General features: G+C 51.9%; 2 protein-coding genes, 1 long non-coding RNA gene and 1 other non-coding gene across 4 annotated transcripts; 1 reads left to right on the forward strand and 3 right to left on the reverse strand.

The window, feature by feature from the left end:
• Positions 1-1305: 1305 nt before the first annotated feature.
• LOC148090886 (uncharacterized) lies at positions 1306-17155 on the forward strand. The gene is made up of 3 exons (XR_015716100.1): positions 1306-1436; positions 14413-14694; positions 16991-17155. It is a non-coding gene; the product is annotated as an uncharacterized LOC148090886 (long non-coding RNA).
• Positions 1474-1547, reverse strand: TRNAN-GUU (transfer RNA asparagine (anticodon GUU)). The gene has a single exon. It is a non-coding gene; the product is annotated as a tRNA-Asn (tRNA).
• LOC107545387 (protein S100-A15A) lies at positions 3281-6248 on the reverse strand. The gene is made up of 2 exons (XM_087827979.1): positions 6099-6248; positions 3281-3524 (listed from the first exon to the last, which is right to left on the reverse strand). The coding sequence occupies exons 1-2, from the start codon at positions 6246-6248 to the stop codon at positions 3348-3350; spliced, it is 327 nt and encodes a 108-aa protein (XP_087684105.1). The 3' UTR covers positions 3281-3347.
• Positions 16094-17323, reverse strand: LOC107543919 (protein S100-A7-like). The gene is made up of 2 exons (XM_016221659.2): positions 17183-17323; positions 16094-16258 (listed from the first exon to the last, which is right to left on the reverse strand). Exons 1-2 carry the CDS (start codon positions 17321-17323, stop codon positions 16094-16096), a joined length of 306 nt encoding a protein of 101 aa, XP_016077145.1.
• Between the last annotated feature and the right edge of the window lie 6400 nt (positions 17324-23723).

Consider the following 23723-nt stretch of genomic DNA (forward strand, 5'->3'; position numbering starts at 1 on the left):
TCCATAAGAACCACTCAGGACACCTGATTCTGACTAATCAGGACAGTGTTGTTTGAACCAATCAAATTATGGAAATTTGGATCCATTATTTGCATAAAAATGGAGCAATCTGGGACTAGGGTGGGCACTTTATATAACTGAGCCTCCTTGTTGTCTAAGGGGAGGTACTAAGTTTCCACCAGAGGCTACTGCCTCCTGGGTTTGCAAACTATTTACCTGAATAAAGTCTCTGCTTTTACTGCACCCTAAGTTGGGAAGTCCTGTTGGCATTGAGTTGGTGGCAGAGACCTTTTGTTGACAGGCTTTATAGGACATCTTAACATATGATAGTTGCATGTCTCCCTAACTTATCCTTCAATATTCTGAGGAATTGATAAATAACGGTGGCGATATTTTCTTGTAATAACCGATGACAAGAGGCATATGGAGCGCTGGTAAGGAAATGCTGCTGTAAGTAAAATGGACAGTTTGAAGAGCATTTTACAATGCAATACCAGTTCAGCTGGAAGCTTCCACTCCTGATTCAGCTAATGCTCCTGCCTACAGTTCCTCCAGCACAGTCCAGACAATAGGTAACCTTCACTCTGTGATCAAGGTTCGTGGGAATCAGACCAATTTTCCTGAACTTTGAAAAGCTCTCAGCTCACAGAACTACTAGGGGTGGGTAGCTGCGGATTGATGGACTCAGCAATACTTTGTCATGGGAGAAAGTTATTTGAATGAAAATCTTATGCTTCTGGAAATCATAAGCAGCACATAGTGGTCTTAATCCTTGAAAATGTCTGCACAACGACTTTGTTTTTTAGGGTTGTATCCAATCCACATGGGTAAGGCTGACTCTTACGAGGAGTGTACGCATTTCTTGCCACCACAACTTAGTTTCTCTTCCCCCACACTGCCTCTAGGTTAATTCTTAGCAGGAAGTGAAACAAAACTTACTGGAAAGGCAGAGCACAGGAACTTGAGTAGATTCACCCAGCTAAGCAAGGCTGGATCAAGTCAGCAGTTTACCAACAGAAGCAGCGCCCACAGCAGGAGCCCCGGGGGAGGTCCCTGCGGCCGGGGGACACCGGGAGGCGCTGAGACGAAGGCGCCTGCGCGGAAAGAGCGCCACAGAGCGGGCCGGGGGCGGAGCGGTTCCTACGGTTTCTGGGTCCGTTCGAGGCGCCTGTCGTTGGTGAAGAGCCGGAGCCCCGACCCCCGGCCCCGCAGGAAGGGCCCGCGCGGGCGGGTCCGCAGCCTGGGAGCGGCGGCGAGGGGCGCCTGGGGCTCAGACACGTTATTCGTAACCCCGCAATGACAGGCGCGGTTTAATTTGAAAAGCATAAGGAAAGTGTCCAAGAGATACTCTTCCAAACAAACGAGGATTTTTGGACTCCCGGGACCTGTTTTCGGTGATGATGGAGAGAGTTTGGGAAGAAAGAAGAACTGCAAAGGTTTGGTTTGGTTTTGGCTTTTTAAGAATAACAAAGGCGTCCCTGGGTGGGCTCGAACCACCAACCTTTCGGTTAACAGCCGAACGCGCTAACCGATTGCGCCACAGAGACTCACGGGAACCGGGCCCTCAAGGCGGCACAGAGCAGGCTCCCAGGCACCGCTAGGTGGAGCCACCCCTGTTGCTGGGCAGACGGCCCTGCAAACTCCCAAACCTCGGAAAATGTGAGCGCTGGAGGCCACGCTGCGGGTTGGTGGCCCGGCGTTGCTCCACTTCCGCCTCAGATGCCAGCGCCCCAGGGACGCCAGGGGGGCCGGAGCCCGAGCTGGAGCCGGAGCCGGAACCCGATTGGGGGGGGGGGGTTTGAAAGGCCAGTGGGCTCCCGCGACGGCTCTTTTGCCTCTGCATGAAAATGCTGAAAGTGAAGTTTAGTTTTCTGAAACAGGGACAACAGAATGGATGTGATTCCCAGTGGCCCAGAGTTGAATGCAGCTGCGCGAGACTCCCCAGCCCAGCCCTTCATTAATTAAAGGGCTTCATTAAATTAGAGTGCTTGGTTACATTAGAGTGCTTGGATAGATTATAGCTCTTGATTATCTTAAAGGGCGTGGTTAGCTTAAAGCGCTTGGTTAGATTAAAGCATTTGATTAATTAAAGTGGTTTTTTTTTAATCCAAACCCGAGGGTATTTTTTCCATTGCTTTTCAGAGAAAGTGGAAGGGGGGGAGAGACAGAGAAAAACATTGATGAGAGACACATCAATTAGTTGCCTTCCACAGGAAGGCCACAAGCGTGCAACCCAGGTGTGTGCCCTTGACCAGAATAGAACCCTTCAGTCCATAGGACTATGCTTGAACCACTGAGCCAAACCAGCTGGGGCTCCATTATTCTTTTAAAACTCATTGTAAAGAGTAAGTAAGTAAGTTTAGGATGTGGGTTCCCGGACAATCCTCAGAGAAGAATCCCACCAAGATGAGCCGTAGCAGGGCCTAAAGCAGAGGAGACCCTCCCAGAGAGACCGTGCCTCAGGTTCCTGAGCTCTCAGGGAGAGAGAGAAAAGCAGACAGCACAGACAGGGCAGGGGCAGGTCTCAGGGGGCCGGCAGGGACCAAGGGAGGACTTGGGTCGGTGAGTCACAAGTAGCCCTGAGTTGGAGTAACACCCACATCTATCATCATTTTTTATTAGTAAAACCAGACCCAACCCGTCTAACCTCCAGGAAGACTCCCCTAATTGACAGTCACCCAAGTTCCACTCAGGCTCTTCCCCATAACAGGCCGGATTGTTGGCTGTGCCCTTGCCCCCGACTCTGACTCGGCCTGCCCAAGACCCACCTCACAGTCAACCCTCCCAGCCTGGCCCTGACACCCGCCTCCCCAGCCAGTTACCAGCAGCATCTTCCCACCCTGTCCTGGCCCCTTCCCAGGCGCTCTGCCTTTGTGCACTGATTCCTTGGGGCTCTCCAGAGACAAGAGACCTTCGAAACCAGGGCTCGTGTCCAGTGTGCCTCTGCCCTCCCGTCCTGTCCCATCATGTAGGTGTAGTGAATGAGTGATGAAACATCACATGTCCGAGGGTCAGCTCCCCAAGAGAGAGGGCTCCTCTCTCGCAGAAGGCTGAGAGCAGGGGCTGTCTCTCCTCTCAGGTGCTCCTGGAGGCAGGGGCTCTGTCTCTCACCCAAAATAGATGATCCCCTATTGGGGGGATCCAAACCTCCCACCCCCAGACCCATTGCTGATGCTCTAACATGAACAGAGAGACACCAGAAGCTGCTGTGAAGTTGCTTTATTATCTTCCCTCCCAGGCGTCCTTCCTGCAGGCGTGCACATGTGTGTGCACACACATCGGGCACACACAGCCACCCGTGGCTGGTCACATGGCTCCTCGGGCAGGCCCAGTGGGCCTGTACCCCCCTAGTAGAGGCTCCGCTGGGCGCAGTAGTGGGCACACAGCTGCCGGTGGTACTGCAGGTGGTAGTCCCTCAGCAGCCGGCCCAGGATGTACAGGAACTCGTCGAAGCAGATCTGGCTGTCCTTGTCCTTGTCTGCTGCCCGGAAGAGCTCGGCAATGAAGTATGGCTCCTTCCGGCCCTGAGGAGGGGGCAGAGGGTCAGCCAGCCTCCCGCTGGGGAAGAGACGGGCAGGGAAACAGCGTGGCCCTGCCTGCCAGGGGCTCGCAGGAAACAGCTCCTCACCCACTCAGTGGCCAGGACACCGTGTGCAGCAGGATCAGGCAAAAGAGGCAGAGGGTTGCCAGGCACCTGGGCCACATGGGGCACATGATGGAGACGGCACTGCTTGCTGGCTGGCCACAGTGGGTGAGCAGCGCTGAGCGCCTGGCCCTCTGCTGGTGACTTTTTAAGTCTGTCCTCCCAGCTGAGCTATAAGTTCCCCCACAGGGACAGCCCAGACCAGGGGCTTCATCCAGGGAGTTGCCCAAGGCAGAACCCACCAGTCCCTCATGTCTGCATCTCTAGCACCATTACAGGGTTGGCACCCAGTGGTGTCATATTTCTGCATGAGGTGCCATTTGCCCAGGAACTGTTCATGACAGTTGGCCTGTGTCCTAAGGAAAGTGCAGAATGAGGGACAGGCCAATGCCATGGGCCCTGGAACTGTCCCGATGTCCAAGAGCAGGTGGCCCTGAGGGCTGAGGAGAGGAAAGGAGCATTTGAGGTGGAAGAGTCAGCAGGGAGGAAGCCAGGAGTCTGAGTGCATCCAGGAGACAGGATGGGTGAAGATGAGATGGCAGCCTGGGGCAGGGGCAGTGAAGCAGGTTTCAGCAGGATTGGGCTGGGGGTGGGGAATCCAGTGTGCAGCCCTCAGAAAGCCCCAGGGGAGGGAAGTTGTTGCATCTGTAAGCAGCTGTGGGCCTAGAAGGCAGCTCCCATCCCTGGGGGCAGATTGGCACCCTCTGTCTCCCCACCACCCACCACCAGCTACATATAATCTGTCTCCACAAAGCAGTCTGACCTGAGAATGTGAAGGCCTCTTTCTTGAGAAGGCTCTCCCAGGCTTCCCTCACTCAGCCTACCTGGCCCATGCTGCCATCTGCCTGCCCTGTGCCCAGGTGTCTGCCCCTGTGGGCCCCATACCCAGGTGAGTGGCAGGGCCTGGCAGTCCTTACACAGCCCAGTAATATGGAAGGGAAAAGGTTTCCCTAGAAACAGGGGACTAATGCCAGTCCCCCTCTGTGACCCTCGTGGCTGCCCTCCAATAAACTCAGGACAAGATTCTTGTGGATGAAAAGGAGCCACATACTAAACCTGAAAAGCTCAGGGCAGGCCTGCGTGGTGGCCTTGCAAGCTCAGAGACCTAAAATAACCGCAAAGGGTGGTCTGAAATTAAAATTTTTTAAACGTAAGTAGTTTATGGTTGGTAGCCACATCCGGAGGCAGTATTTTTCCATAACAAAGGTTAATTTTCACCCTAACTAAGCCTGTCAGTTGTCTTTTGCACCTAAGATAACATACCTGATTAACACAAGCCTTTGCAAAACAAAGTAATTTCCCCTTTTTCCTGGCCCTCAATGCACCAGGGCAGAGACCAGGAATCCTCTCGTTGTTATCTTGTTAACTGTTCCTGTACCCACCTATGTAAAAGAAGTATGTTCTATCTTTTTACTTTTTATCTAATCCCAGAGGTTCCTCCCCAACACACACACTTTGCTTTCTCCAGCCTCCCTAATTTATCACCAGTGAATTTCACATAACCCACTTGTGTCTTCTCCTTTGATTGTAATCTATAAAGCAGGGTGCAAAACTGCCATTCTCTGGAGCATTATTTCAATCCATTGAAATTTTGCTTCCCAGCAATTGTCCACAGTTTGGCTCAAATAAACTCACAAAAATTCTTCACAGGTTTGAATGTTTCTGACATTAACACCCTCTCCTCTGATGTTCCCCAAAGGTCGGCAAGGGGGGAGACATGCAGGGCCCCTAGGGGTGCTTTTCCTGGCATGCAGCAGCCTTGAGTCAGGGTAACTGTAGTCCCCTGGAGATGACTGTCCAGAGACCCCCGGGGCATGGCACGGAGGGCAGACACTCAGGTTGGCCTTGCAGTCCCCAGGGAGACTGGTAATCGCATGGCTGGGCCTGATGGCAGAGAAGATTTGCAGGCCTGAGCAGGGTGTCTGAGCAGCCTAGATTCAGGGCTGGGCCCCCAGGCTGGTCTGAGACAGCCTGGGGACAAGAGGGGAGGAGAAGCTCCATTTCTTACTTGCCCATGCCTACTCCCTCCTGGCTTCCCTTTAGCCCAACTGTCTTCCCCAAGCATGGGGGTGGGAGTAGGAGAAGGCTTGTGCCCCAGGAGAAGGGGCTGGATTCGAATTAAGGTTGGGGCAGGGGCAGTGACCAAAAGGCCTGTGGGCAGAGGGAAGGCTTAGGACCTGTTCTTGCGGGAAGCAAAACAAGCAGAGCAACAGACAGTTTGGGATTAGGATGGAGTTTCAGGGATTAGCGATGCTTGGGCTGCAGCGGGGCCAGGCAGGGAGTTTCAGGAGACAAAGCCAGCCAATGGCCTCCCTCTGGCCGCTGATCCTGCCCTCAGCACTCCCTCCCCTAAGTTCAAATGCTCCTGGGAGATGGCTCCCTGTCCCCAAATCCTCTCTTCAAACCCTACAGCCAATCCTCTACTCCATCCCCATCTGACCCAGGCCCCACGCACCAGGCTGTCCATGAAGCGGGGCACATTGTCCATGAGCAGGGCCTTCAGCTCCTCCAGGGACAGGGTCTCCACGTCCCCCTCCCGGGCTGCGTACTGGTGGTAGCTGTGGATGATTTGGAAGAGGGATTCCTCTACTGGCGTGTCCGTCATGGCAGCTGGGCCCCTCTGACGGCAGAGGGACAGGGCCGACTCTAGAGATGTGGAGGCGGAGCAGCTGAGGACAGTGCAGAATCTGGGGAGAGAGCAGCACCTCCTCTGGGCCAGCCCCCAGCAGGGGCCCTTCCTCCTGGCATCTTCTGCCCCTTCCTGCCTACCTTGTCCTAGGGCCCCTCCCTGCCCATCCTCTGTGCCTCCAATTATGGCAGGCAGTGTTTGACTCCTCACGGGTTCTTCAGCAGCACAGCTGAGCCTTAATTGCATTCCTGAGGTGACATCACGTGGCACTTGCTTCCTAAAATTAACTCGACCAGTTTCGGGGACCCACCTTCCCTCAGAGCCTGATCTGAAGCATCTCAGACCCACACACGATCACAAGGGTATCCATCTCCCTGCCTCCCAGCTCATCTTCCCAGCTCCAGGGCTTGGGTGAGTCAGACACACAACTTCAATACATCTTCCTTGAATGTCCTCACTCAACTAGTGAACCCCCAAACTCCACAGTCATGAAGCACATTCATTCATCTGACAAATATTTCTGTGTGCCAGGACTCTCCAGGCAATATGAGTAAGACATTCGGCCACCTCACAGGGCGGGAACAAGTGGAAGGGACAGTCACACACTGTGAACACTAACTTAGTGACACGAACAGGGTACCCTGGGCAACCAGGAAGGAACACCTTCTGCCTGGAGAGTTGAGAAAGCTTCCTTAGGAGGCAATGTTTTAGGTGGGACTTGAAGAAAAGATTTTGTTGCAAAGAGAAGCATGAAGGACCAGCACTGTAGACGGGAACAGCATGGTCAAAGGCTTAGTGGTATGAGAGTGGGTGGCTTGCTAGGGGACAGTGTCCACAGGGTTCACGAGGAGCAGTTAGGAGAAACAGAGCTGGAGGGAAAGATGGAGACAAGTGCGAAGAGCCTTGTGTGCCAAGCTACAGCTGCACAGGATTTTTAAATGGTTTAGGTGATAGGTGGGAGGTGAGAGACAAGTGGTAGGAGCTGCTGTATTATAGGGAAATAATCGCCTGCAATGTGGAAACGACCCCACTCTAAAAGAAGCCAGACGTGTGGGCTTGGCTCCACACAGGCACCACCTGGGCCTCTGGGTGGCAGGTGAACTGCCTTCCCCCATCTAAGCTGTCCTGTCAGCCAGCCCTTCTGCCTTTGCCTTAAATCCCCCCTGGGAATTTATCCCAAGGAAGTAATTAAACAGCAATAAACCTGGTTTAAAAGCAGTAAGTAGGTGTTTACCACAGCAATATCTATAGCCAAATAAAAATAAAAACCTAGAAACCACCTAATTAAGAAATTTGGAGGGGCCACACAGGCGGGTGAGTAAATCTCCCAGAAGGGGGCACCAAAGGACAGGTTATTGAACCAGAAATTAAGCTTCTGCATCCCTGAAAGTTTGAGAGAAATAGGTAAACACTGAAGCCAAACTTTTTCCAGTTTACAGGGTGAGCCTTTATCTACTCAACATAATGATTTCCTCAGCGAATAAGTGGTTCACCAATACACTAAAATTTTAAAAAGGTTCAAGTTTCTAAAAGGTAAAACAATTTGTCAATGCCAAGCTAGTCATAGAGAATTTATTGAATACCTTAGAGTCATTCCCCTGGGAATTTATCCCAAGAAAGTAATTAAACAGCAATAAATATGGTTAAAAAGCAATAAGTAGGTGTTTACCACAACAATATCTATAGCCAAATAAAAACCTTGAAACCACCTAATTAAGGAATTTGGTGTGCCAATATGACCTTGGACAATTGCTAGATAATAACCTGTCACTCAAAAAAAAATCCATTTTTGATGCAGAGCTTGTTGGGGGAGGGGGTTCATATTGCACCCCCCTTTACCCTGCCTTTTTCTTGATCTGGGACAAAAACAACCCCACACACACTGTCCCAATACACAGTGATGACCTCCTTCCATGACTGTGTTGTAACTGGACTTTTCATTAATACTATGCTGTGGACATCTGCGCACACACTAAATCAATGTTAGCCTGCTTTTTAATGAGTGCACAGTGTCATTTGCATATATCAAAATTTGTTCTTTAATCTATTACTAGTAGCCATTTAAATTACTTTAGGTTCATACAATTAGAGATCAACCCTTTTTAATACTGACATTTCTTCCAAATTTTGCCATGTGCACTATGTGCTGAGGAGAAGGATAGAAATGAACTTACACCAGCCCCCCTGCCTGAGCCACAGCTGTGCACTGCCGGCCCCCAACCCCCCAACCCCTGACCCCTCGCTAACTAAAGCTGCCAACACCTCCCACAACCACGGAAAGAGGTTCTGGAACTAGAGAGTAGTTGTGATGTGATGTGATGTGATGTGATGTGATGTGATGTGATGTGATGTGATTGTGAAAAACTGTGAATGTACTTAATGCCCCTGGAATGTACATTTTGAAAGATCATAGACTTAAATTATATATTATTAAATTAAATTTTATTTTTATTAACATTTTATTAGATTTTATTTAAAATACATTTTAATTGAATATTACAAAAGCTACAGTAAAAATTTAATATGTAAAATAAACACAAATACGTAAAAACTGCAATTAAAAGCAGTGAGCCCCCTCTGCCGTGGCAGCTGACACACTCTGAGGCTCAGGACCTGGGACCACAGGCCTCGCAGGAGCTGGGGTGAGTTGCTCACATGCTGCAGGTGGTTCTTCTGCCTCTTGAAGTTCAATGAAAGCTGAGCCTGGAGCCTGCTCTGGCTCTGGAGAGGCCACTAGAGTTGGTGTTGCCTCTTGAGGTCTTTCTTGATCTTGCTCTGGAGCTGGTTCTGTAGATCCAAGAACAGAACATATTATCACCATGACTGTATTTTATGTACCTTCTAAAGACAGAAAATCTCTCATATCCATCAATGAAGTCGCAGTTCAAAAAACCACCTCCAGGAAATCTTCCCAGATTGCAGGCCATGGGGATAGTGATCTGAGCCCACTCTTTACTCTTGGCCTACCCCCAGCTTCTAAAAGCTCTTCTCTGTATGGCCGAGCCCCACCTCCTCCCCACACACCCACATCACTCACCCGAATCCTCACCCTCCATCTCTGCCTCTGTGGGCTCAAGGTGCTCCAACTCTCGAAGGAGAAGCTGGGCCTGATGCTTCAGGTCCGAGCCTGGAAAGTTGAACTCTAGGTAGGCCAACAGCATCGTCAGGCAGGGAAATTCTGGGGGCTGGAAAAAATCTTCAGGATACAGTTCCAGCCACATGTCCAGGATGGAGGAGATGGCCCTGGAGAGAGACATGTAGGCAGCAGAGTCTGAGGCCCGGCCTTGCCTTCCACACTAAGCTCCAGGGTACTCCCGTGGGAGCCTGGGGTCCTGTGCCTCCTGCTCCTGCCCACCCAGAAGCCAGTCCTACTCCTTGCCCACCTTCAGCTGGCAGTCCTGGCAGAGATACTCCTGCCACCAAGGAGGGGCTGGCCGAAGCCTCCGTAACTGAGAGCTCTTGATCAATGAGATGACCACCTGTCCCCTTCTTCAGAAAAGCCTGACAGTGTCCCTGCCCCCTTCCCACCGGAATGTCAACTCCATGAGGGCAGGGAAGGGTGGTATCTGCTCTGTTCATTGCACTCCTTGGCACACAGTAGGTGCCAAATGAGTATCTGACTGATGAACAAACAAATGGACCCTGTCTCCAGTCCTGGCCCCGAGGGACGCCCTGGCACCTCACACTTTAGCTCCTGCACCTTTGTGCATGAATTCACCAGGTGCCCTGTGTGCCGCTGCTCCTCCCACTGACACTCAGCTCCGGCAGGGCGGGGAGCCCCAGCCCACACCCACTGTGGGGGTTCTGTCGAGTTAGGAGTTAGCGAGCAGCCTGGGGGAGCGGAGGCAGGGCGGGGGGGGGGGCTGACCGTCCACCAGCCTCCTGGCGCCCTCCCGCGCCACCCAAATCCACATCCAAAGCTCTCTGACCCCTTCCCTTTTTTCTAGGCAAAGTCCTCAGGCCTCGGCCCTCTTGCAGAAATGTGTGATGTGTGGGATGCGGGGTTCTGCCAGCACCTCCAATTCTCAGTCCCCCCCCACAGTCCTCGTCCACAGCCCACTCGCTTTTTCAGCTGGTCCTCAGGCCCACCGTCCTCTTCAGCATACGGGAAGATGCAGCCATACCTAGAGGAGACCAGGAGGACGTCATATCGGCTGTCCCGTGGACACCACCTGCCTGTGCAGCCTAGTGTGACTGTCGCATTCCCGACTAGAAGGAAGCCCTGGAAAGCAGGGCTGGGGCCTGCTCTGTGCCCTGGAGTACAGCCAGTGCTAGACCATGCCTATACCTGGTGGGGCTGCGATGCATTTGCTGAATGAACGAGCCCAGGCCAGCCCCATCACAGATATCTCAGTCAGCCTGCTGCTCACCCCTGGGATTTCTGCTCTGGCTTCACCCGGGACGAGACCCCTAATGAAACCTCCAATCTCCTTCCCAAATGAGAAAACAGCTCAGCCCCAGACCCCGAGGAAAATGATGGGTGAGGCAGAGGCTTTGTCATAAGGAAGAGAAATGACCAATTAGCACAACCACAGCCCCTCCCGCAGACCCCTCCACTGTCCAGGCACCCAGAGAGCACTTTCCAGAGAGGGCCCCACCGGGTTTCTACAATAATCCTATGAGGCTGGTCCTGGGTTTGCCCACTGTTCAGAGGAGCACACAAACTCAGGGAGGTGCAGTGACCTTCTGAAGACACAGCCAGCAGGTGGCCGAATGACCACTGGGCTGCGGAGGGGCAGGGCGCTCACCTGGTAAACAGTCGGTCCAACACCTCTTGGGTGGTGGCAAAAGTTCTGTAGGTCCAGAGAAAGGTGGGGACGAAGGCGGGGTCCCTGCCCAGGAAGGCGGGCACCAGGCGATCAACCAGCTTGTGCAGCCGGTGTGCCTGGGTGGTCTGCACCATGCAGATCTTGTTTGTGTTCCCAGTTGGTGTTTTTTGTCCCTGTGGTGGGACAGAGGAGGGACATGCAGTCAAAGGCAGCATCATGGACCACCAGAGGGGTTAGCAGCTGCATCTCAGACCAAAGCCCCAAGCCCTCAGTGACTGGTGGAAAGAAGGGGGACACCAGTGCTCGCAGGAGAGAAAATGTTCTTGGCACAAAAAGTAGAATTGGAGCCCTGGCCGGTGTGGCTCAGTTGGTTGAGCTTCGTCCCAGGCACTGAGAAGTTTCAATTCCTGGTCAGGGCACATGCCAAGGTTTTGTGTTTGATCCCCAGTAGGGGGCATGCAGGAGGCAGCCAATAGATGTATGTCTCTCATTAATGTTTCTCTCTCTCTCTTTCTTCCTCTCTCTCTAAAAATTAATAAAAACATAGTTTTTAAAAAGTAGAATAAAAGTGCAGAGCAATCAAACACATTAGTGTCTTAGGTCATATTTTGTCAGCTGGGGATGGCCAGCACCTCCCTGTATTAACAGTGTCATCCCTGTGGTTTCTGACAAAACATCCCATGTTAAGATGAGAACACAGAGGCTTTTTCTGGGGTAGGAGGGGTCAGGACATTAGGACATATGAGATTTCAGGACAGCACCACTGAAATGACAACAGGAGGGGATCACATCCAGGTCCGACAGGAGTGAAGGGCTGGACTGCCATGGTAACCGGTCCCCCTCAGGGCAGGATGTACAGCCCTGGGAGACCCCAGCTCCTGACCCAGGGGGGCCTCCGGGGATGTGGTCCTCCAGGGCAGAAAATGGCAGAGCAACAGGCATGGTACCAGGAGCCCCGTGTCTTTTTGGAGAAAGCATCCCTACTAATCATAGTGATGTGTAAGACTGGGAGAAGGCGGGCAAGAATTGTCAGGCCAACATGGGCACTTGGGGATGGGCATTAAAACAGGAAGATCTGTAGAAAAATACAAAAATACTCTTGACTGAACATGAGGTGAAATGGTACAAAAGTCTCCTTTGCGATATTACTACAAGTATGTGGACAGTGACTGCACCTGGCCAGGAAGGGGCTGCACAGTGAGGGCGGGTTGGGGAGAAGATAGAAACCCAATTCCTTTGGGAACAGGACTCTGGAAGGAGCTCGAGGGAGTAGCAGGGTGGCTTCTGGAACCCGGGCCCCTTTGACTCCCTGTGGTCCTGGAGGGCGGGTCACCTGGGCACCCGCACTCACCTTCAGCCTGAACTGCACTCTTTTGGCAGTGTGGGACACCTGTCCCCCCTGCAGGGGGGTGGAGTCGAGGACCCCATCAGTCAGCTCCTGTTTGTTCTGTGTGGAGCTCTGTAAAGACAGTGCCCAGTCGCCAGGCGGAAAACCCCAGAGCCCTGTCTGCTGCTTCTCAGACCCTGCGATTCTTTCCACTCCAAACACACCCACCCCACATTTACTCAGGCCTCCACCCAGGAGGGAAAAGACGTGACAGCCGGAGGGCCTAGGATTCTCACTGACACAAATTAAAGGCCCCTCGGGAAGCCCTGTCCACCCAGCCTGCCCTGTCCTGGGCTGTGATCAGGACGAGATCACTGGGATATTTCCCACCCAGCAACGTGTTCCTGCCCAGGGTCCTCCCTTCAGGTCCCTCTTCCCCCCACATGAAGAGGAGGGGATGGGGGCTGCCCAGGGATGGCTCACAGAGGTGGCCTGGCCTGAGGCGGCCTGATCGAGGCTGCCTTGGGTTTCCTGAGGGTGTCTCCTGGAGAATGACCAGAGACGTTGGGGGTGAGGGTTGAACCAACGTCTCCAGAGTTTGGAAAAACGCTCACTGAGGGGTTTCCGGAAGCAAGAGCCCCGGTAAGGGGGGACACAGCAAGAGAACATCTTAAACTGTCAAATGTCTCTTGCCAAGTGAGTTGGCTGTTGGGCTGTTTCAAGAACGTGGTTGCCTGGTTACGGGGGTTCCAAGTTCTTTAGGGAAGTGACCTCACTTCCTGGGATCCCCTTCCCTGAGCCCCCTCCTCTGATAACAGTTACACAGACAGTCCTGTGGGCCACCAACTGCTCACCCCCTTCTCCATGGAATGCCATACTGTACACAGTGACACCAACACGCCCCTCTCCACAGCCCCCTAGAAGGCCTGGGTGCAGCCAGGGCCCCAGATTTGAGGAGACAGACCTGGGCTCAGACTCAGCTCCTCAGTCTTTCCTCTTCTAGATCCTGGCTGAGCCACTGTGCCCGTCAGGGCCCGTCTCTCCTGCCCGCGCAGTGGATTATTGCGCAGGGACTTCTCAGGGATGCTCAGGCACATGTGGGGCAATAGCTGTAAAGCTGGAGGAGTGCTGTCACGTGGAGGCCGTGCCTCCAACCTGTGTTCGCTTTCTGTCGTCACCTCCTCTGTGTCTCCTCCTCTTAGTATCCCTCCCTTAGTCATTACATCGTGTGTGTGTGTGTGTGTGAGTGTGTGTGTGAGAGTGTGTGTGAGAGCAGGCACACATGCCGATGCTCATCTACTGGATCTGAGAAGAAATCGCCCCACATAAGCAGGAATCGGCAAGAGCTTGCAATCTGTCAGGATTTCTAATTCCCAAGCCAACCCCATGGGACAGGTTGGAGCCTTTGCCCGGAAGGTTGGAATACTCCTGACCTCTGCACTCTGACTGTCACATACCCTGGCCAGTCCCTGCCTCTCCCTCCAATTTAGAGCGAGATTCAAAACTGCATAAGCATGAGCTCTGCATAAAGGGGTCCCCAGCCCCCTCCACCCTGCGTGGCTGTGGGCAGGGGTGCCCTCCATGTTCTCTGACCTGGCCTCTCCTCAGACAAGGACTGGCCAAATGCCCGTCTAGGCTGCCAAATGCTCGCCCTCTCCCCTGTGCCATCTCCACGTCTCTACATGGTTACACTGGCGCAGCCTCTTCCAGAGCCCCTGAGAAAGCCTGGGTGCAGCTAGGACCCCAACTGCGAGCACACAGAGCTGGGTCATCCCTGGCTCCGTCCGCATTCTGACCACTGGGCGAAGCATGGGCCTCTCAGAACCTTCCTCTTCTCCCCCAGTGGCCCCCCATGATCCCCCTCCTGGTGGACACATCCTCGTGTAGTGTGGATGTGTGCCCCTCCCTTACGCGTGGACTCCATTAGTGACTCCATAGAAGACAGCAAAGTAATCCAAGGACACTTCCAAGACTTGGCCATGAAAAGTCAGTGCCTGCCCCCTGCTCTCTCTGACCTGCGCCCTCTCTGCCTTGTCTCTCTCAGCTCCCTCACTCCGGGGACTCGGCCTGTGTTATGCGTTGCTATCTGGAGAGACCCACGTGGCCTAGCACCGAGGGAGAGAAACAGAGGAAGTCAGGCCTTCAGGCCGAGCTGACTCCTGGCGAGACCCCGAGTGAGCCCGGATCCTGAGCGAAGCAGGGCGCGCCTCAGCTGAGACCGCAGCCCCAGCCTCCTGAGCGTCGCTGGCAGGACTCAGCTGGGCCAGGCTGGGTTCCTCGTCCAAGAACCTGTGCGGGAGTGTTTCTTGGTTGTCACTACTGTGAGGTAACACCACGCAGCAATAGATCACTAATAGGTGTCCCTCCAGCCACAGTCACCTCTTTCTAACCTCCTCTCTGTCCAGACACCTGCCTCCAAGTGTCCGCACAGTTATGCCAAGTGCCAGGAAAAATATACCTGAGTATTGGGGAGTGGAGGGAGGAGTCATCACATGGACAAATAACTCACCCGCCGAGTTTCCTACAGGTGGGACAGAAGGAGATTTTGGAGACAGTTGCCTAATTTCTCCCTAAAGAATGCTGGGTTAGAGGTAGGGAGTGGCACAGCCGGATGATGGGATTCTCAAGGAGGGGCTCTACTGAAGCAGCAGGGACAAGTCTAGAGGTGGCCTTGGATATACAGGCGAGTGCTGACCAGCCTCCTGGCATCATGGAGAGGCCCCTATCTGCAGGGAGAGCCGGCGCTTGCTCAGGCAGCCCCTGTGCCTTGCTTCTTTCTAAATGCTCGGCCCCTACCACCTTGTCTGGTCTCAAAGGTCCTGTGGGTAATGACATACCTCTTTCCATGGCTAATGGAGTGGACTGTCACTTATGACACTCAGCATGAGCTCTCCACTCATCCCTTAGAGCCCTCTCCTCCCTGCTCCGATAAGGGCTGTCTTCTCACTGGGAACCCAGAGGTTGTCTGGTCTCCAGGACTAACTTGAGCTCCTCATACCTGGAACACCCATCACCACATGGGCTTCCGCAGACACCCAGCTCCTGGCATTTAGCAAACTATTGTGAGCATCAGCTCAGAAGACAGGGTGGCTCTCTCATCTCCACAGGGACACCCACATAGGCTAAACACACACAGATGCACAAGGACAGGAAACAGCTCAGGAGCCCAAGACATAGGACGTGGGATCCAGTCCTCTGGGCACTGCTGAGTGTCCCATTCACAGTGACAAGTGCCACATGTCCCCAGTGCCCCCCAAGGAATGCCTATTTCAGTGTTGCCATCTCCCCCATGCTCTCGGGGTCATGCTGGGCAGGAGCAGGTAGGCATGAGGCCCTGTGTGAACACCTCGGCTCCTGCTCCCTGCAGATCCTTGATCCCCAGATGCGGATCCAGGCTTGAGAAGGAAAAGCATGGCTGGGCCCAGCAGAATGCTTCATATGCCCACCCCTGGGACCTGGCATATTGGCTGCACTAAGGAGCAGGGCTAGAGGACGACAGAGGTCCCGCTGAGAGAGGTGGTCAGTCATGCTGGAGGCCAGAGGGAGGGCACCCTCTTGGCACATTCCTGGCTAAATCCCCCCCATGGAGCATCCACAATTACATTCACCAAGAAGGGGCAGTTTTGACACCATAAGAAGCCAAAGAAAAGCAGGAAACAGGCCATATTGGTGAAGGAGACACTTTATTTTTCTTGGGGTTTCAGGTGGCCTTGGGCTGGATGGGCTCACTGCCTTCCCCCGGAGCAGGGTGGCGCTCCGTGGCTCTGCTCGTGGTAGTCGTTGGCAATGCCGCCCATCACGGACAGAAACTCAGAGAACTGGATCTTCTTATCTGCATTCTTGTCCGAGTCCTCAAAGATAGAGGACAAGTAATTTTTGCCCTTCTCTTCCTGTGGGAAAGACACAGAACAAGACAAATTCAGTCTTAAAAGTGTTGTGGGTGGAACAGGAAGAGGCAGAGGGGGAGAGAAGCCCCTGGGGCCCCACAGGAGCAGCCAGGGTAGGGCAATGGAGGGGCCGGGGGTGGTGGGGACATTTGCATTACCCTGCACTTCACTGAGGGACATTCCTTGGCCCAGTTGTTGGCATGAATGAGAGACCTGGCGAGCAGGCTCTGCCCGGAGCCCCACTGATCAAGGAGCCGGTGGGGTGGGGGGTCTCTAGACCCAGATGCGCTCCCTCCACCCACTTCAAGGACCCGACCTGCCTAAGTTCTACCCAGAAACTCAAAATGGACCCCACCCCTTGTCCTCTCCATTCCTAACCCTCCTCTCCTACCTTCTATTTGGCTTCCTGAATCTTCCATGCTCAGTGCCTTCTTTTGCTCACCTACTTCTGGGCCACCTAGTAACCTCTCTTTTTGTAACCAGTTCAGTACATTCTAATTGTCGGATTGAATCAGGTCTACAAATGAGCTTTTTCATTCTAAAGAAAGGTGTTAAATTTTATCAGCAATGGAATTTCTATCACCTTCCCTTGGATCTCAGAGGATCTAACAGGCTTTTAGAGGCAGGGCCTGAGCATATGGGCTTCAGTCTCCTGGATGGAGTGTGACAAGTGGGAGGGGACCCATCCTTTATTCTCCTGAGGGACCACCTAAGAACTACCCTTGATCTCCACAGGTCTTTATACTTTGCCACACAGATCATCTCTTACATCCTGATAACAAGCTAAGATATAAAGTCTGCTTAGGCTTTTTTGAAGATGAGAATATTGAGGATGAGGGAATGGCAGTGACTTGTCCAAGGTCCCACAGCAAAGTGTCCTCCTCCATCCCAGGGCCCAAGCAAACTTGAGAAGCCACCACAACTCACACAGGCCTTGAGGAAGTTGGGGAAATTCTCCTTCAGCATCTTCAGCAGGCCTGGCTTGTCAATCTTGTCATCAGGTTTGGTGTATTTGTGGAACAGGACGACCATGTCCATCAAGGACTTCTCAGCTGGAGTGTGGCTCATCTTGGTTTTCAAAGAAGCTGCCAGAGGGAAAGACAGTGACCTTTGTCATCCTTCCACCCAGGTGAGGGTCTCTAAGTCAGGACAATGGGGTGGGAACTGAGGATGCAGTGAAGTGAGGCTCAGGTGGAGCAGAAGGAACTCTAGGAGGTGGGATAAGATGCTTATAAAGAGGAGAGTATGACCAAGGCTGGGACCTGGGCCCATGCAGGTCAGGGTCCAGAGGAGATGGAGGGGAACACAGAAGCCCGCTGTGGACAGGACCACAGGAGGCAGAAGCAGAGGGGGTAGGGGTCAACCACAAGGAAATGACTAAAGTCTTAGTTGGGACCCAAGCCAAACAAAGCCATCTCCTCCAGTCAATGTCAGGGTTAGAGTCACAGAGACAAAATAGCTTCCTTGCTAACCTGGTCTGATCTGCCCTGGGCTCCTCTTGGAATTAACACTGCCCCCCAGGGGTCCAGCGTGAACATAAAGCAAGCTCTAAGTGAAATGGGCCATGGAAGCTCCCAGAAGTGAGTGTGATAGGGTGGTGAGTGTGAGCAGAGAAACACAGCCCTGTCCTGAGTTCCAGCAGAGGTTTTCCTGGACCATCTCCACCAGTGGGAAAGAGGGACTGGAGATCAGAGTTGGCATTACATTTGAAATAAACAGAAATACCTGCCCCAGTTTTAGGCTATTGGGTAGAATGTGGGGAGATAGGTTCCTTTGGATGACCTTTGTACCTCCTTGCTCTCTCGAACCCCAAGGCTAGACCATATTTAAATAAAGAGGTCTGACTTCCCAAAGCTGGTACCTCCACCAACAGTCTGGATCCCAAGCAGAGAAATGGGACAGTGCAGCCCTCACATCCCAGACTTTCCAAAGCTCCCAAGAAATGTGCATGGCTCACATGTGCGGACATCTAACACAAATTACCACTGCCTCCTGATCTGGAAGAAAGATCCTTGCTGTTATGTCAATAAGTGGAACCACCCAAGGCCTTCTGTCAACTTGACCAAGGCCTCTCAGAGCTGAGCACTGTGCACAGAAGGTCACCAGGGGAGGAGGTGTTAACCTTTGGTTGATGGGTCCTAAGCCTGGACTTAGGAGAACCTTCAAGACTTTGGTAGGGACACCCACTCTCCCCCAAGGTTGGGGTGCACAGTAGGTCAACAACCCAGGGCTAGACAGTCAGGTGAGTCCAGAGAGAAAAGAAAACAAGGAGAGGGAGGGTCGTGTCCTCAGCTCCCACCAAGGATATTCCCACAGAGTTGTCACAGAGGAGCCAACAGAGCAATGGGAGCATCGGTCCAGTCATCTTGTTGTAGATGAGGACCTGGGGACCCCAGTGGGATGAAGTCACACAGCCCCATTACAGGCAGAGCCCCATTACATCTGGACCCAGGCTCCTGAATCCTCTCCCATCGCTGCTTTCCCTACTCCTGCAGACGGCAGAACACTCTGGGCCCTGAGCAGTCCCCCTGGCAAAGAGTCAGGTACAGACTTACCTGAGCTGACGAGGTGTCACTGAGGAGAAGGTTGAGTGTGCTGTGCATCTGGGCAAAGATTGGTCCCTTTATAAGGCTCAGTCTGGCTCCTCCCAGGGACTGGGAGCCCTGGGGTCATGTTTTCTGTCTGCTTCCTGGACCATTGCTCCACTCAGGTGGGCGGGACACACCTAGGAGTGTGTGTTCAGCGTTTCCTGGTAAAATCCCAGGCAACTCCCAAAGGACTAGAGTCTTCTTCTGTCCCTCACTGGACCTGGGGCTGAGGTGGAGAAGACAGTGGGATGTGTCACAACAGGACAGGAAATTTGGTAGAGAAAACTAGGTTTCTGAACGTAAAGAGGGTGGGACTCTGAAAGGCAGCATGGTCCTTGTTCACTCATGACCCAGGCCGTCCACAAGTTTGTTCTGATATCTAACAAAAACTCACCATACCTGCCATATTGACATTCCTCCTAAACCTTCATAACCTTATGAGATGGTGCTGTTACCCGCATGTTGAGGACAGGGAACTGAGGGATTAAGAGGTAAGCAAAGTTCCCATGTGTACAAGGCTAATAGACAGGTCAAGATAGGACCCCAGAAAAGCCTGATCAAAACCTCACTCCTAACCCCACTGCTAAACATCTGGGGTCACTGCAGGGTCTGTGACCTCAAAGTCCAGGGGAGGGAAGCAGGGTCACCTCACTCCTATCTTCACGTTGGGTCCTCACTGGAGGGCCAGGAGGGAAAGAGGTTTCATAACCCACAGTGACAGACCAGGGGACACAGAGAGAGTAGTGGCTCAGCATGTCACCTGCAGGTGAAGGAAGACACGAGGTCAGAGCTCTGAGTCCTGATGTTAGCCTCGCACTCTTGAACTTCACTTTGCAGCTGTAGGGGCTGCCTGGGTCCACCAAGGAAGCCACTGTCCAGATTCAGGGATCTGAATTCAGTGACAGCCGTGAAGTGAGCCAGCAGGAGATTGGGCAAAGTTGCCTCCCATCCATGATGATGACTTGCTATAAATTTTTCGATGATGTTCCTGCTTCCCTTATGCAAAACAGTCTGCTTAAGAGTGAGTGGCCATGCCCTAGGGTCTGCTGTGTCCCAACCTGCTGTGGAAAATCTAGTTCAGGTGCAGGAAACAGGAGCTTGAAGGTCAGGATGAGGCCTGGGCACCTCTAGGTAACTGCCCTGCTGACTCACTGAGTTCTTGTTCCTGCTCCCTGCTCCCTTTAGTTCCTCCCATGGGGTGCGGGAGCTGCTCAGACACTGCGCACCCTGGGCCCAGGCCCCCCGCCGAGCCCAGGTCAGGGCCTCCCAATGCTTTGGGCCTGCACCCTGCAGCCTGGCCTTTCTGTCCCCAGTTACGTCTATGTTTGCACCAGCACCAGACCTCTCTGATTCACTCATTTAATTTATTCTCATCCTCAATAAAATCCTGCTGGAAAGGATACACAGGAAACCTGGACGGGGCGCCTTCCGGCAGGGGAGCAGAGACCTCATTCCCACTTAAGTCCTAGTGTAGCTTTTGAATTTTGAACAATGTCAAAGTTCTTAAAATTAGTTTTTAATTTTTATATTTAAGTTTTCCCTTGTTTAAGCTCAGCCTTAGTTTCAGAGTCTGAGCTGTTTAGAATCCTCAGCTTCAGGAGTCTAGGTATCATCACTCTGTTGCAAGGTCTCTCTCTTATTTTGTTTATCTCCTTTTCATCTCCATTACCGTTCAATTCCCCAAGAAAAGCAATATATTGTTTCTGTTTATTTTTATGCTCACCAATGTAAATAATTATTTTGGCCAATGTTCTATCTATGTTCTTTATTTAATATAGATCAACCATACAGAAAAGTACAACGAACAACAATGTACAGTCCAATGAATCACCTGTAACACCTGTGACTTCTTTCCCCCAGCTTCTTAAATGCTCTTTTCCATCCTCTCTCTTGCCCTTTCTAATCCCATTATTCATTCTGCAGTCAGTGTGACCTTTTTAAAACATAAATCTAATCAATCAAGTCCTTCCTAATTTCCTTGGGATTGAGGGGTTTCCAGGATACAGGGCTTTCATTGCTAAAACCTCAGTGTCCCCAGCAAATCAAGAATGAGTTGGTCACCCTAAGTAGATCCCCTACTGAAAAAGATATAGTACAGGCTTCCCATTTCTCTTTGAATAAACTAAAAACTCCCTGCCGTTCAAAGTCTTGGGTGATCTGCCCCTGCCCTCCAGGCTCGGGTCTCTCCCCTTGACACTCCCCACCTCCATCTGCTCTGGCCTCCTTCCAGATCCTTCATCACAGGCCATGTTCCTTCCCACCCCAGGGGCTTCCCTCACACTATTCCACATGCCCAGAACACTCTTCCACCCTTCATTCTACCTGTCTAACTTGTACTTTAGGCATCTGTCAAGAGGACCTTCCCTGGCCCCCTGATGGTCAAGTGTCCTATATTAAGGACTCCTGGGGAGGACAAGAGGACGAGATGCCTATAGGAAGGGTCTCGTTTGTTCATGGCTGTATCACCAGGAGTCAGCACAAGCCTGCCCCACAGTAAGGTCAGAGTCACTCTCTGCTAAGTGATCTAGGGTGAGGAAAGGTAGGAAGGGGTAAAGGGGGGATAAATGGTAATGGAAGGAAACTTGACTTGGGGTGGTGAGCAACCACAATACAATATTCAGATGATGATTATAGGATTGTACTCCTGAAGCCTATATAATTTTATTAACCAATGTCACCCCAATAAGTTCCATTTTTAAAAAATCATCAAAATGTAAATACTCCTTTATCATCTGTTGACATTTGGTGGTGATTAATTAGCATCCAGCTGAGAGCAAGGCCCTTGGAAAGACACGTGAGATTTGAAGAGGGGTTGGAGGGGGGACCTGAAGGGAGAGATGGAAGATACTCTGCCTCCTCCTCAGCTCTCCTGTAGGAAGGAGGACTCCAGAGAAACCACTACCAGTCATAAGCATTTCTTAAAATCCCTCCTCACTCTGGGAACCAGGAACCTCACCTTCCACACCCCTTCTCTCAGCCCAGGATCTTGGCTACACCTGCCATGCCATAGACACTGCCCTGCTTGGGAAGAGTTTCTGTGAAAGGTTACCACTTGGATGTTGGCACCAACCAATGCAGGTGAGCCCCATGATCTTACTGCCTAAATATGCCTTGGCACAATCTGCCGCTGTGCAGCCCAGCCTCAGCCCCTTCCTCCCCCCACATTCCTTCTCCCACCCAGGCCTTTCTCAAGCCTTTCCCCACCCGAAATTCTGCCCCCTCCAGGAGCTCTACCCTTGATGTGTCCCCCCAACACCACCCCCATCTCAGAGCCCTGCCACCCAGACCATCACCCTAGATCTGCTATCCAGACTGTCTGTCTCCTGCCTTCTCAGCAGAGGCTGTGTCTTTCTCCCTCAGACTCTATCGCCTTTGAGGGTGAGACCTCTCCTCCCTCCCTAGGTGGTGTGTACCTCCATGGTGGGCAGCTTATTCAGGTCAGGGCTCAGTCTTTCCACCCAGACTGGGGCTTCCTGAGGGCCTCTCCTGCCTCTGACTCTCTCTAGACCCTGGTTCAGACCTCTAGGCACAGAAGGCAGAGGAAGGGAGACATGCCCTCATCCTAGCTCCTTAGGGATCAAATGATGGGGAGGATCCCATCAAGTCAACAAAGAAAGGAGGTGAGCAGGGCCAGCTTTCATGTGCTGCCAAGAGCTGATGTGATGTGATCACTCAATTGGCAATTATTGGTAAGCTACTCAGAGCCAGGTCTAATCCCTAATACTGACTCTTCCCACCACTTTACCTCAGCAATTTAGCTGGATTTGCACGTAGCTACAGTCAAAATCTGACTACAGTAGCAGCTATAGCTCTTCTTAAGGGCTCAATCTAGGGATTTAATCACACTACTATAAAGAAATCTCCAGAAATTTTTACCAGAAGCCATTTTCTCTCTCCCAAATCTCACTATCTGGACACAAAAAAATCTCTCCAGCTCTCTCATCCAGTTCCCTCACTACCACATCACTCTCCCCACCCCTTTGTCCTCCATCACAAAGGACACCCCTGTGTCCTTCATTCCCAGCCACAGGTAGCCTCAAGGACTTCTGTTACTCCAGCCATTGTCAGCCCCCCTTGGAGAGCAGAGGCACCTTGAAACTCCATGACCTGCCTCCCTCACTCTGCAGGTACAAGTGCAGCACACCATGCCAGGTGTAGGCCTATGCAAAAGTCAGTTGTGTTCCTAAAGACTAGGAGTTGTTGGAAAAAAGTTAATAATGCCATTCATTATAGAACAAATAATTTAAGTATTTAGAAATCAACCTAATATACCAATTCTGAATTGTATATGGAAGGGCCCAGATAATTTTGAAGAAGATGGACAATATAGTAGAGACTTCTCTACCAGATAGAAGACTTCTTATAACCAGCAATCATTAAGACATTGAAGTAATGATACAGAGATGGAGAAACAAAACAAAACGGAGATCCCAGAAATGGACACCCACATAAATGGAAACCTGATTCTGAGACAGGAGGGCGTTGAGTGGGACATTGCAAATCAGCAGGAAGTGACAGACTAGTCCATGAGTGATGCTGAGATAATTAATTATCCGTGTGGAGAAAAAAATAGAACTGGATTCCATTCTACATCACATAATATACAAAAATAAATTACACCTGGGTTAAAAACTTAAATGTAGAAGGGAAAACTTTAAAATTTTTAGGAGAAAATATAGAAAAAGATTTTTATGGCTTTGGGGTAGTGAAGTTTTGTTAAGCAAAGAGAAAAAGAGCATAACTCAGAAAAGACATCATCACTACATTTAAATTTAAATTTTAGCCCTGGCCAGGTGGCTCAGTTGGTTAAAGTATCGTCCCCATCCGTCAAGGTTGCGGGTTTGATCCCTGATCGGGGTGCATACAAGACACAACCAATG

Source organism: Miniopterus natalensis, chromosome 19, assembly GCF_054644295.1.
Source record: "Miniopterus natalensis isolate mMinNat1 chromosome 19, mMinNat1.hap1, whole genome shotgun sequence".
Taxonomy (NCBI): Eukaryota; Metazoa; Chordata; class Mammalia; order Chiroptera; family Miniopteridae; genus Miniopterus; species Miniopterus natalensis.